This window comes from Mauremys reevesii, linkage group 1 (assembly GCF_016161935.1).
Source record: "Mauremys reevesii isolate NIE-2019 linkage group 1, ASM1616193v1, whole genome shotgun sequence".
In the NCBI taxonomy this organism is placed as follows: domain Eukaryota; kingdom Metazoa; phylum Chordata; order Testudines; family Geoemydidae; genus Mauremys; species Mauremys reevesii.
In genome coordinates this window covers 604,459-616,897 of record NC_052623.1, presented here as the reverse complement: position 1 = coordinate 616,897, position 12,439 = coordinate 604,459, and the positions used below count along the sequence as shown (strand labels likewise).

Below are 12,439 nucleotides of genomic sequence, written 5' to 3'. Positions count from 1 at the left end.
CTGAATCAAGTCATGTGAACCTAGACGACTCCCAACTTCCAATCCAGTGATTAAGTTATCTTTATCAGTCATAACAAGGTCCGGAAAAAATGACCTCCTGTGGCGTGGAATACCTTTTGTGTTAGAAAATTATCAGCTGTAATGTTTAGAAACTGCAGTGACGTTTTACTGCTGGCTGCACGAGACCTCCAGCGTATGTATCCCAAACTGACTTCTTCCATAATGATGCAATTTCTTGCTTCCACGTATTATTTTAGTAGATGCTCTTGTGCCTTGGTGAGACATGAGGCCCCCCAATCTTTCCACCTCCCTCTGTCTAATGCCATGTTTCTTGCTCTGTTTCCAAGACAGCAACATCTTTATCTACACACTTTACAAACAGGTGCTTATCATGAATCTGGTTTTGGGGAGTTCAGCCTGTCTTGAGGAGTGATGTACCAAACTCCAGGAATACAGGTGGGCTGTGGGTTGGTGTGTGGGACGGAGCCAGGCTTTTTGAGAAGGCTTCCTGAATCTGCATGATCTTTTCAGAACAGTAGGGTGATAGTTCTTCGCAGTGCTGGGTGCTCAGCTCTGATGCAGGTTGTAGGCACCCAGGATTGCTGAAGAAGTTTACCGCACTGGATAGCTCCTTGGGGCAGGGTTTGCTAGCTTCGTTGGAGGCTCATAGGAAGGCTCTCTTGGCCTGTATTTAAGCCTCAGCATGAGCTTGGAAGAAATCCTCATGTTTCATTTTTTGTCTTTATCAGCCTTCGATTCTGCTGTTGGCTTTTGAATCTCTGCCCTTCTTTCATCCTCTGGTGGAGGGTGTCAGAAAACTAGGAGGTCTGCATGGGCGCTGGGGAGGAAGGGGCCACTGGGGGCCAGCATGTTGATGGTCCAGGCTAGCATACACGGATCATGATTCACCCATTCATAAGCTCTTTGTCTTGTGAGTGGAGTGTTGTTGTCCTTTAGCACGCTATAGAATTTGTAGTGTCCATGAGTCTATGGTCACAGATTCATAGAGGTCTCAAACCAGAAGGGACCACTGTGATCATCTAGCCTGATCTCCTGTAGAACAGAAGCCAGAGAACTTCCTCCAGATAATCCCTAAAGCAGAGCTGTTAGACAAACATCCCATCTTGAAATAAAAACTGCTACTGATGGAGAACCCATCACGATCCATGGTAAGTTGCTGTTCAAATATTTGCACCTTATTTACAGTCTGAATCTGTCTAGCTTCTACTTCCAGCCATTGGAACGTGTCAGACTTTCTCTGCTAGACTGCAGAGCTCATTGTTAAACATTTTTTCCCCATGTCAGTACTTAGACTGTGGTCAGTCATTCCTGAACCTTCTCTTTGGTAAGCTACTCAGATTGAAATCCCGGAATCTCTCCCTAAGTCTTCTCTGACTCTCTCCACTTTATCAATGTCCTTCTTGAATTGTGTCCAGTACTGGTGTCCCTAGCATCATCAGCCTCAGTCACACCAGAGCCAGCTACACAGTAAATTGTGTTTGAAAAGGCATCTTCTTGAAAGGCCTTTTAGGCCTCTTCTTTGTTCATTTACCCTGGAAATAGATGTTACAGCCTAGAGCATGTGGCTAGGACCCCACCAGGGCCATCACCTCACCCACCCAGAGCCCAGGGTACCCAGGGCATGTGGAGCCTGCAGGGTGTGGTTAGGACTGACCCTGTTCTGACTCTCTCCTCTGCAGGCTAATGGTACCATGCGGAAGGCTGTCCTCCGAGTGCACCTGGTCTTTGACGCTGACAGCCAACTGGTCCCCTTTCCCTCCAGTCAGGAGCTGGAAACCAGCCTGCTGGGGGCCCTGGAGGCCGTGGTGGAGTCTGTACTGCAGGTTGGTACCTCTGACTCCCAGCTCGGCAGTCACCCCTCCCCAGCTGTGCGGACACCAATGGGAGTAGGGAGTCTGCCTGCATCCAAAGAGCACATCCATCCCCTTTGCCAGGCTTTTCCTGCTGCACTGCCATTGCTGAAGGTCAGGCACATGCCTGGGGCTTAGGTGCCTTCACCGCAGTGTTGGTGGGTAGTGGGAGGAGCCAGCTCCCAGCAAGATCTCTGTGTCAAGTCAGTGCTTCAGCTATGTGGATGGGCTGGTTTAGGGGCAGGGGGTGGGGAACTCATGCTCTTGCTATGGAGGAGTGGTAAGGGCTGGCGGCTCTTGCTGGGAGGTTGGGCTGGGTGCTCCTGCTGCAGGGTGGGGAACCAAGTGTAGTCAATGTTATAATGTGGGCCTGGCCCACAGGTCAAAGGACCCTGTTGTGAGGAGTGGAGGGTTGCAGAAGGTGAAGGAGTTTGTGTCAAGCACCTTTCTGCAGCCAGTGGGGATCTCCCAGTTCCTCTCCTGTCCCTGCAGGTAACCCGCACCAGGAAGGAGAAGCCAGTGACCCAACCTGAGCAGAGTCCTGGAGATACAGAGACTCTCAGAAGTCAGGACTTGGCGGTGGTGCTGTGCAGTCCCCAGCCAAGTGGTAGGTGACTTCCTCATGCAGGGCCCGTCGCCATCTGCTGCTTCCTGGCCAGATGGAACACTGCCACAGGGCCTCCCAGGGTGGGGGGCAGAGCAGATGGGGCAGAGGCCCTGCTTCTGCCCACTACACCCAGGTGCCAGGGAGGGGAGTGTGCACCCCCCATCATCCCTGCTGAGATTTTTGGTTGAGCCCTCACTGTCTCTGTCTTTCTCCTGTGCAGCCCTTCGAGAAGCAGATAAAGGAGGCCCTGAGGCCCTGGCCCCTGAGGCCCCTGATGAGCTGCTCCAGAGTCTGCCTGCTGAGGTGCTTTGTGGCCAGGAGCCACAGCTGGTGCACCATCTGGATCTGAAGGTCATCGGGGGCCTGGAGGTGAGTGGGCACCGGCTGAGGAGCCAGTACCCAGTGCCGTCGAGGGAGCAACTGGAGCAGGACCTGCTCTCGGACAGCAGTATCCAGGAGGCCCTGGCCAGCCAGCGGGCTTTGCTGGCGGTGAGTGAGGGGGCTGCCTGGCCTCTTTTCCCTTCGCAGTGTCTCTAAGAGCTGGCCTTTCGCCAGAGCTCTAGGCCCAGCCTTATGGCCCTGGGCCCAGGGCTGCCTGCGCGCTGCCGCCCCATCCACACCTTGGGAACATCCCTCTTCACTGCATCCCACAACGCCTCCCTGCTTCTTCATTGCTAAGAGTTGATTGACCCCTGCAGCTTTGGCGCTTCCCCTGGCTCACGCTGTGTGGACTGGGCCCTAAAGACACTGAGCTCTGGGGGGGCCGTCTCTCCCTTGGAGTCGGTGACACACCCAATATAAAGGGGCCTGATCCTGAGTGGGGCCTCTGGTCATCGCTGCAGTACCCAGTACAATGATCCCACATCCTGAACTCCCCTCTGCCTCTCCCTCCTATTTATCCCCTGCTCACTGGGGCCTTCTCCAGCGCTCACTCCCCTCTGGCCACTTCCTCCTGGAACTCCCAGACCAGAGCCCAGCCTGGCTCTTCTCAGGGCTCAGACTTCTCCAAAGCCATTGTCTTAGCTGGGCGATAGCTTGCCCCAGCTCAGACAGGAAGTGGGATCCTGGGTGGAGGCTGGGCTCCCAGGGACGAGGCTGCCGGGTTGGCTTTGAGGGAGGCATGGCAAATGGTAGGGTTTGCTCTGTATCTCCTGGGGCCTGGTGCTGTGGTTTGCTGAGAGCCCTGTGCTATTCCTGCAGGAGGCACTGAGTGAGACCCAGGAGATCTGCAAGCAGCACACGTGGGTGGCAGAGATCCACAGCTTTGCTCACAGCTGGAGCCCCAAGCAGCTGGAGCTGATGAAGGGCTGGCCCGCGGGCAAATATGTGCAGCGAGTCGTACAGCTGCGTGCCTGGGCAGACTGTGTCAGAGAGGTGCCCTCCATGGTCATCACCTGCAACCGGCTCCTCTTGGTGGACTGCAGCAGCGTGCAGCAGGAGATTGGTGTGTGGGGCGTGAGGGGGCATGCAGAGGATGGTGCACCCTGTGGGGGATTGCTATGTGGGCATCAGGAGGGGCAGAGGTGTTCACATGGGCAAGGGGCAGTGAGCCCCTCGTAGAGCAGGCAAAAGTCAGGTGGGGTTAGTCGGGGTGATGGAGTGCTGTGGGGGGAATGGCTGGTCACAGGGGAGGGGTAATGGGACCTGGTGATGGGCTCCGGGGTGGGGGTAGCTGGTCATATGAGGGGAGGTAATGGACTATTAGTAAGTGGGGGAGCTGTGGACTCTGGGAGTGTGCGGCTGGTCACATGGGGGAGTAATGGGCCGTTAGTACGGGGGGAGCTGTGGACTGTGGGAGTGTGCGGCTGGTCACATGGGGGGGTAATGGGCCGTTAGTAAGGGGGGAGCTGCGGACTCTGGGAGTGTGAGGCTGGTGACGGGGGGTGATAATGGGCCGTTAGTAAGGGGGGAGCTGCGGACTCTGGGAGTGTGCGGCTGGTGATGGGGGGTGTAATGGGCCGTTAGTAAGGGGGGAGCTGCGGACTCTGGGAGTGTGTGGCTGGTGACGGGGGGTGATAATGGGCCGTTAGTAAGGGGGGAGCTGCGGACTCTGGGAGTGTGCGGCTGGTGATGGGGAGGGTAATGGGCCGTTAGTAAGGGGGGAGCTGCGGACTCTGGGAGTGTGCGGCTGGTGATGGGGAGGGTAATGGGCCGTTAGTAAGGGGGGAGCTGCGGACTCTGGGAGTGTGCGGCTGGTGAGGGGGTGGTCATGGGCCGTTAGTAAGGGGGGAGCTGCGGACTCTGGGAGTGTGCGGCTGGTGATGGGGAGGGTAATGGGCCGTTAGTAAGGGGGGAGCTGCGGACTCTGGGAGTGTGCGGCTGGTGATGGGGGGTGTAATGGGCTGTTAGTAAGGGGGGAGCTGCGGACTCTGGGAGTGTGCGGCTGGTGATGGGGGGTGTAATGGGCCGTTAGTAAGGGGGGAGCTGCGGACTCTGGGAGTGTGTGGCTGGTGACGGGGGGTGGTAATGGGCCGTTAGTAAGGGGGAGCTGGACTCTGGGAGTGTGCGGCTGGTGATGGGAGGGTAATGGGCCGTTCGTAAGGGGGGCGCTGCGGACTCTGGGAGTGTGCGGCTGGTGATGGGGGGGGTAATGGGCCGTTAGTAAGGGGGGAGCTGCGGACTCTGGGAGTGTGCGGCTGGTGACGGGGGGTGTAATGGGCCGTTAGTAAGGGGGGAGCTGCGGACTCTGGGAGTGTGCGGCTGGTGATGGGGGGTGTAATGGGCCGTTAGTAAGGGGGGAGCTGCGGACTCTGGGAGTGTGCGGCTGGTGATGGGGAGGGTAATGGGCCGTTAGTAAGGGGGGAGCTGTGGACTCTGGGAGTGTGCGGCTGGTGATGGGGGTGTAATGGGCCGTTAGTAAGGGGAGCTGCGGACTCTGGGAGTGTGCGGCTGGTGATGGGGGTGTAATGGGCCGTTAGTAAGGGGGGAGCTGCGGACTCTGGGAGTGTGCGGCTGGTGACGGGGGGTGGTAATGGGCCGTTAGTAAGGGGGGAGCTGTGGACTCTGGGAGTGTGTGGCTGGTGACGTGAGGGGGTAATGGGCTGTTAGTATGGGGGGAGCTGCGGACTCTGGGAGTGTGCGGCTGGTGACGGGGGGTGGTAATGGGCCGTTAGTAAGGGGGGAGCTGCGGACTCTGGGAGTGTGCGGCTGGTGATGGGGGGTGTAATGGGCCGTTAGTAAGGGGGGAGCTGCGGACTCTGGGAGTGTGCGGCTGGTGATGGGGAGTGTAATGGGCCGTTAGTAAGGGGGAGCTGCGGACTCTGGGAGTGTGCGGCTGGTGACGGGGGGTGTAATGGGCCGTTAGTAAGGGGGGAGCTGCGGACTCTGGGAGTGTGCGGCTGGTGATGGGGAGGGTAATGGGCCGTTAGTAAGGGGGGAGTTGCGGGCTCTGGGAGTGTGCGGCTGGTGATGGGGGCGTAATGGGCCGGTAGTAAGGGGGGAGCTGAGGACTCGGGGAGTGTGAGGCTGGTGATGGGGGGGTAATGGGCCGTTAGTAAGGGGGGAGCTGCGGACTCTGGGAGTGTGCGGCTGGTGACGGGGGGTGGTAATGGGCCGTTAGTAAGGGGGGAGCTGTGGACTCTGGGAGTGTGTGGCTGGTGACGTGAGGGGTAATGGGCGGTTAGTATGGGGGGAGCTGCGGACTCTGGGAGTGTGCGGCTGGTGACGGGGGGTGGTAATGGGCCGTTAGTAAGGGGGGAGCTGCGGACTCTGGGAGTGTGCGGCTGGTGATGGGGAGGGTAATGGGCTGTTAGTAAGGGGGGAGCTGTGGACTCTGGGAGTGTGCGGCTGGTGATGGGGAGGGTAATGGGCCGTTAGTAAGGGGGGAGCTGCGGACTCTGGGAGTGTGTGGCTGGTGACGGGGGGTGGTAATGGGCCGTTAGTAAGGGGGGAGCTGTGGACTCTGGGAGTGTGTGGCTGGTGACGTGAGGGGGTAATGGGCTGTTAGTATGGGGGGAGTGGTGGTCACACATGGAGGGTTGGTGACAGGCCCAAGTTGGGGGGTCTCTGTGGTCACACACAAAGGGGTGGAGGGTGCCTATGGATGGGAAATTGGTGATGGCAGCAGCGCTGGCTGCCCTTGCCTCATGGCCTGATATCCGCTTGCTCCATGCCCCCCAGTGCCCCTGCTGGACTCCGTCATCAAAGAGATCCTCTCCCTGCTGTTGAGCGAGACGTCCCAGCGCAGCGAGATCCTCATTTCCCAGCTTGGCGGGGTTGTGCAGCTCTACCAGAGCGTCAGCACTGACATCTTCACCATTGCCAAGTGCTCCCAGAAGGTATGGCAGGAACAGACCTCCAGGGACTCCATGCTCTGCTGGGCTCAGCCAGCTGCGGCCCAACACGCATTCCCACCGGTCCCACCGTTTTGTCCCACTCTGCTCCTCTTTGAGCAGACTGAGGCTTCCCCTTCCCCATAGCACGGCCCCATGCCTTCAGCTGGATCGTCAGCCGTCCCCAAGGAGGAAGGATTCAGCCCCACCACCCAAGCCAGGCACTCTGTATGGGGTCCCATGCTGGTGTAGCCGCAGAGAGGCTGGCTGCTGTTAGCAGGAGTCTCCCAGAGCAGTGGGCTTCAGAGCTAATAACCAGAGCTGGGCAAATAGTCAATTCACCAAAGAAACCTTGTCATGGCACTGAAACATGTACATTCCGGCTGAATTTGGTGATAAAAGTGCCAGCAATGTGGAAGCAATCCGTTCCACCATTGCATTTTGTTCAACCCAAACAAAGGAGTTTTGGTTTTTCATTTTATCCAGAGAAATGGACAGAATTCTGTTTGTTACATTTGTTTTTCCAGGGTTTTCATTCAGCATTGCACCGACAGTGCCTCAGTCTCTCTGCAGACTCACGGCAGGTGTCTCTGTACCAGACACACCCAGCGCAGCCCTGCCTCTCAGAGCTCAGTGAGCGGAGATCTGGGGCACTCAGCATGAGGGGCTGGGTGATCTGCTGGGAAGGCAGCAGATGGGGTCCAGCCCCAGTCTAACAGAGAATGGTGCTCACTCTTCCTGCAGTTGGAGCAATACCAGGGCCAGATGACAGAGCTGCAGGAGCGTGTGGAGTATGTGCGAGCTCTGAACGAGGTGATCCGTCAGCACTTCCGCTCACTCAGCCTGGATGAGGAGAACCTGGAGAACCTGGTAAGCTCCCAGCAATGGCATGCTCTGGTTGTGAAGGGAGATCATAAGAACTGCCAGACTGGGTGAAACCATTATCTTGTCTACATCCTTAACATCAATGACTTCATGTGGCAGTGAGTTCCACAGGCTAAATATACCTTGTGTGAAAAAGTTTCTTTCCCACCTTCCCTTATAATTGACAGTCCCCTTGTTCCTGTAATATGATCCAGGGACAACAGAAAACCCCAATCTCCTATTTCTTCTCCAATCAGTATTTGTAGACTTCTTCTAGTGCTTGCTCATGTCCATTCCATATTAGGTGTGTGTGCTCGCCACATGCACCGGTGCTGGAAGTTTTTCCCTCATTGGTATCCATAGGGGCCTGGCTGTGGCACCTTCTGGAGTGGCACACACATGCTGTGGTATAAGGGGCACTGCCGGTTCCCCCCACCCTCAGTTCCTTCTATCCGCCAGTGAAGGTGCTGGAATGTCTGCTGCTTCCGCTAGCCTTTTTTTGCTTGCTTCAATGTTTTGAACTTTTATAGTTAACAGTTTCCCGTAGTGTGTTAGTGTTTTTGCTTGATTGGTCCCGAACAGGACCTAGCCTAAGGATGGGGCATGCCCCAGTCCCTAGGCTTTAAGCCCTGTGATCGTTGCAAGAAACCGATGCACATCAGCGATCTGCATAATAGTTGCTTAAGGTGTCTGGGCGAGTCGCATATAAGCAACAAGTGCCATATTTGCAAGTTCTTCAGACTAAGAAGGAGAGAGACTTCCATCTCAAAGCACTCCTAATGGAGTCATCACTAACTCTGGCACCGGAGCAATCAAGGTCTGACTCTGCCCTGAGCACCGCAGCATCAGTGTGGAGCGCCCCACCGGCGCCGATCCCTCTCCCCGGCATCTGCCAAGCGGGAGGGAAGAACTCCTACATCCCACAAGGGAAAGGAGAGGGCAGGAGGGGAGCCAAGGCCTGAGAAGGGCGGCTCGATACCTCCTACTGGGAGTTGGGGCCTAGCTGAGGTCGAGCGGTCCAGCCTACCCCGACCCATGCCTGCCAAGCCGGAAAGTGATGAGGGCCTTCGTCAGAGATCCTGTTGACACCTGAGGCCCTGCAGGCAGCACGGGATATTCTGGCACTACCAATGCCTCCCACACCAGCTACGGCATCACCCCAGTCTAGGGGTAAACATGCCTTAGGTCCTTTCTGTAGGTCTCTGGCTCAGCGGCGCCGCTCCCCATCGCAGGGGATGGCCCGCCAGCGCTCGCCTGCACAGAGCCACCCGGCCTCGAAAGCAGAGAGGCAGGCTCAGCGAAGCCCTCGTTGGTCTCTGAACTCAGGGCACTGTGCACAAGGCTCAAGGCGCACCTCACCGGTGACCTGGCACAGGCCTGTAGAGGTCCGCCCTTTCCGGCATTGACAGCGCAGGGACCGGCTCACTGCTTCACCCATGGTGCGGCACCAGTCATAGGCCCGGGACAGTCAGTCTCAGGAGCAGAGTCGCCAGTATGTGTCGCCACCACACAGATCCCCTAGATCGGGGGGAAGGTCTCCCTGGCAACTGAACCGCTAGATCCTGGTACTGGTCAAGCAGTGTGAGGTGTAGATCACCGGAGTGCTGTTGCAGATCTGCTGAATGCCACCGGTCTCCAAGGACTCGCAGAAGAGATTTGTCCTGAGCAGAGAGCTCCCCATCCAGGCACAGCAATCTGCACTGCAGTGACCGGGATTACCGACTACTCGATCGTGGTCACCCGAGAGCAACCACTCAGCCTCGAGCTCCAGCACCGGACTGGAGTCATTGCCGGCGTGCCAAAACCTGGCACCGGTGGTCCCCTCGATGTCAGCGGTACTGCCAAGGGCCAGTGGCCAGCTGCCTGGTACCCATGGAACCCTTGGGGCTTTACCCGGCCTTCACAAGTGCTCAGGTCAGTGGCGGGGGCCTCGGACAAACCATCGGCCTCGGTATCCCGCCCTCCCCCAGAGCCAGCTATTCCTGAGGAGGGAACCCCTCAGGCTCATGCAGACCCTGGGGATCAGCCGGCTGGACGTGTCAAACCCTGTGGCGCTGGCTTCCTCCTCATCTTTGCCTGATGAGTTGCCTCTAACTTGGGGCTCCAAGTGGAGGAACTAGAGGAACCATTGGACTCCCTGTTTGATGTCCTCTGCTCAACGGCACCGGCCAGGGTGGCTCTGCCCCTCCATGAAGGGGTGTCTAAGTTCACAAACGCCCTGTGGCAGACACCCTCATCCCTGCCCCCCATCTCCAAGAGGGCAGAAAGAAAGTATTTTGTACAAGCTAAGGGCCATGAGTATCTGTTTATCCACCCGGCCCCAAGCTCCCTGGTAGTAGCAGCCGTTAATGAGCGGAAGAGACAAGGGCAACCGTGAGCCACTCCTAAGAATAAAGACTCAAAGAGGCTGGATTTGTTCAGACTCAAAGTTTATTCATCCTCCAGTTGAGGGTGGCCAACCACCAAGCCCTCTTTGGCCGCTATGACTTCAATATGCGGCAAGCCATGGCCAAGTTTGAGGATTTGCTTTCTGAGGACACCAGAAAAGAGTCCTGGGCAATCCTCGATGAGGGCAAGACTGCGGCCAGAGCGGCCCTGCAAACAGCCTCGGATATGGCAGACTCTGCGGCATGCACCATGGCCTCGGCCATCTCCATGCAGAGGGCGTCCTGGCTTCTTGACGTGATTGAAATAACAGAAACTTGGTGGGGCAGTTCACATGGCTGAAGCACTATCATGGATGGCTATAAACTGTACAGGAGGAAAGGTGAAGGAGTTGCATTGTATGTAAGAGAGCGGTATGATTGCTCAGAGGTCCAGTTTGAAACTGGAGAAAAGCCTGTTGAGAATCTTTGGGTAAAGTTTAGAGGCGAGAGCAACAAGGGTGATGTTGCAGTGGGCATGTGCTATAGACCACCGGATCAGAAGGATGAGGTAGACAAGGCTTTCTTCGGACAACTAACTGAAGTTTCCAGATCACAGGCCCTGGTTCTAATGGGGGACTTCAATCACCCTGACATCTGTTGGGAGAGCAATACAGCAGTGCACAGACAATCCAGGAAGTTTTTTGAGAGTGTTGGGGACAACTTCCTGCTACAAGTGCTGGAGCAACCGAATAGGAGCCATGCTCCTCTTAACCTGCTGCTTACAAACAGGGAAGAATTGGTAGGAGAAGTAGAAGTGGGTGGCAACCTAGGCAGCAGTGAGCATGAGATGGTTGAGTTCAGGATCCTGACAAAGGAAGAAAAGAGAGGAGCAAACTACGGACCCTGGACTTCAGAAAAAGCAGACTTTGACTCCCTCAGGGAACTGATGGGCAGGATCCCCTGTGAAGCTAATATGAGGGGGAAAGTTGTCCAGGAGAGCTGGCTGTATTTTAAAGACGCCTTATTGAGGGTGCAGGAACAAACCATCCTGAAGTGCAGAAAGAATTGTAAATATGGCAGGCGACCAGCTTGACTTAACAGTGAAATCCATGCTGATCTTAAACACAAAAAAGAAGCTTACAAGAAGTGGGAAATTTGGACAGATGACTAGGGAGGAATATAAAAATATTGCTAGAGCATGCAGGGGTGTAATCAGGAAGGCCAAGGTACAATTGGAGTTGCAGCTAGCAAGGGATGTGAAGGGTAACAAGAAGGGTTTCTACTGGTATGTTAGCAACAAGAAGAAGGTCAGGGAAACTGTGGGCCCCTTACTGAATGGGGGAAGCAACCTAGTGACAGATGATGTGGAAAAAGCTGAATTACTCAACGCTTTTCTTGCCTCCGTCTTCACAGACAAGGTCAGCTCCCAGGATGCTGCACTGGGCAACACAGTATGGGGAGGAGGTGAGCAGCCCTCAGTAGTGAAAGAACAGGCTAAGGACTATTTAGAAAAGCTGGACATGCACAAGTCCATGGGTCCAGATCTAATGCATCCAAGGGTGCTGAGGGAGTTGGTGGATGTGATTGCAGAGCCATTGGCCATTATCTTTGAAAACTCATGGTGATCGGGGGAAGTCCCGGACGACTGGAAAAAGGCAAATATAGTGCCCATATTTTAAAAAAGGAAGAAAGAGAACCCGGGGAATTACAGACCAGTCAGCCTCACCTCAGTCCCTGGAAAAATCATGGAGCAGGTCCTCAAGGAATCCATTCTGAAGCACTTGGAGGAGAGGAAGGTGATGAGGAACAGTCAACATGGATTCACCAAGGGCAAGTCATGCCTGACCAACCTGATTGCCTTCTATGATGAGATAACTGGCTCTGTGGATATGGGGAAAGTGGTTGATGTGATATATCTTGACTTTACTAAAGCTTTTGATACCGTCTCCCACAGTATTCTTGCCAGCAAGTTAAAAAAGTATGGATTGGATGAATGGACTACAAGGTGGATAGAAAGCTGGCTAGATCGTCGGGCTCAATGGGTAGTGATCAATGGCTCAGTGTCTAGTTGGCAGCCAGTATCAAGCGGAGTGCCCCAGGGGTCGGTCATTGGGCCAGTTTTGTTCAACATAGAATCATAGAATAGAATCATAGAATCTCAGGGTTGGAAGGGACCTCAAGAGGTCATCTAGTCCAACCCTCTGCTCAAAGCAGGACCAAACCCAACTAAATCATCCCAGCCAGGGCTTTGTCAAGCCTGACCTTAAAAACCTCTAAGGAAGGAGATTCCACCACCTCCCTAGGTAACCCATTCCAGTTCTTCACCACCCTACTAGTGAAAAAGTTTTTCCTAATGTCCAACCTAAACCTCCCCCTCTGCAACTTGAGACCATTACTCCTTGTTCTGTCATCATCTACCACTGAGAACAGTCTAGATCCATCCTCTTTGGAACCCCCTTT

At 55.5% G+C, this 12,439-nt stretch overlaps 1 protein-coding gene across 9 annotated transcripts in view; it reads left to right on the top strand.

The window, feature by feature from the left end:
* DNHD1 (dynein heavy chain domain 1) overlaps positions 1 to 12,439 on the top strand; it is a 238,199-nt gene that overhangs the window by 61,011 nt on the left and 164,749 nt on the right. For 7 of the 9 annotated variants that reach the window (XM_039529722.1, XM_039529729.1, XM_039529697.1 and 4 more), the window contains 6 exons: positions 1,701 to 1,844; positions 2,364 to 2,478; positions 2,699 to 2,967; positions 3,679 to 3,922; positions 6,598 to 6,755; positions 7,494 to 7,619. In XM_039529722.1, coding sequence (XP_039385656.1) covers positions 1,701 to 1,844; positions 2,364 to 2,478; positions 2,699 to 2,967; positions 3,679 to 3,922; positions 6,598 to 6,755; positions 7,494 to 7,619 — 1,056 coding nt within the window. Of the gene's footprint in view, positions 1 to 1,062; positions 1,170 to 1,700; positions 1,845 to 2,363; positions 2,479 to 2,698; positions 2,968 to 3,678; positions 3,923 to 6,597; positions 6,756 to 7,493; positions 7,620 to 12,439 lie in introns of those variants that run through there. The other 2 variants (XM_039529748.1, XM_039529705.1) reach the window with 2 other exon arrangements.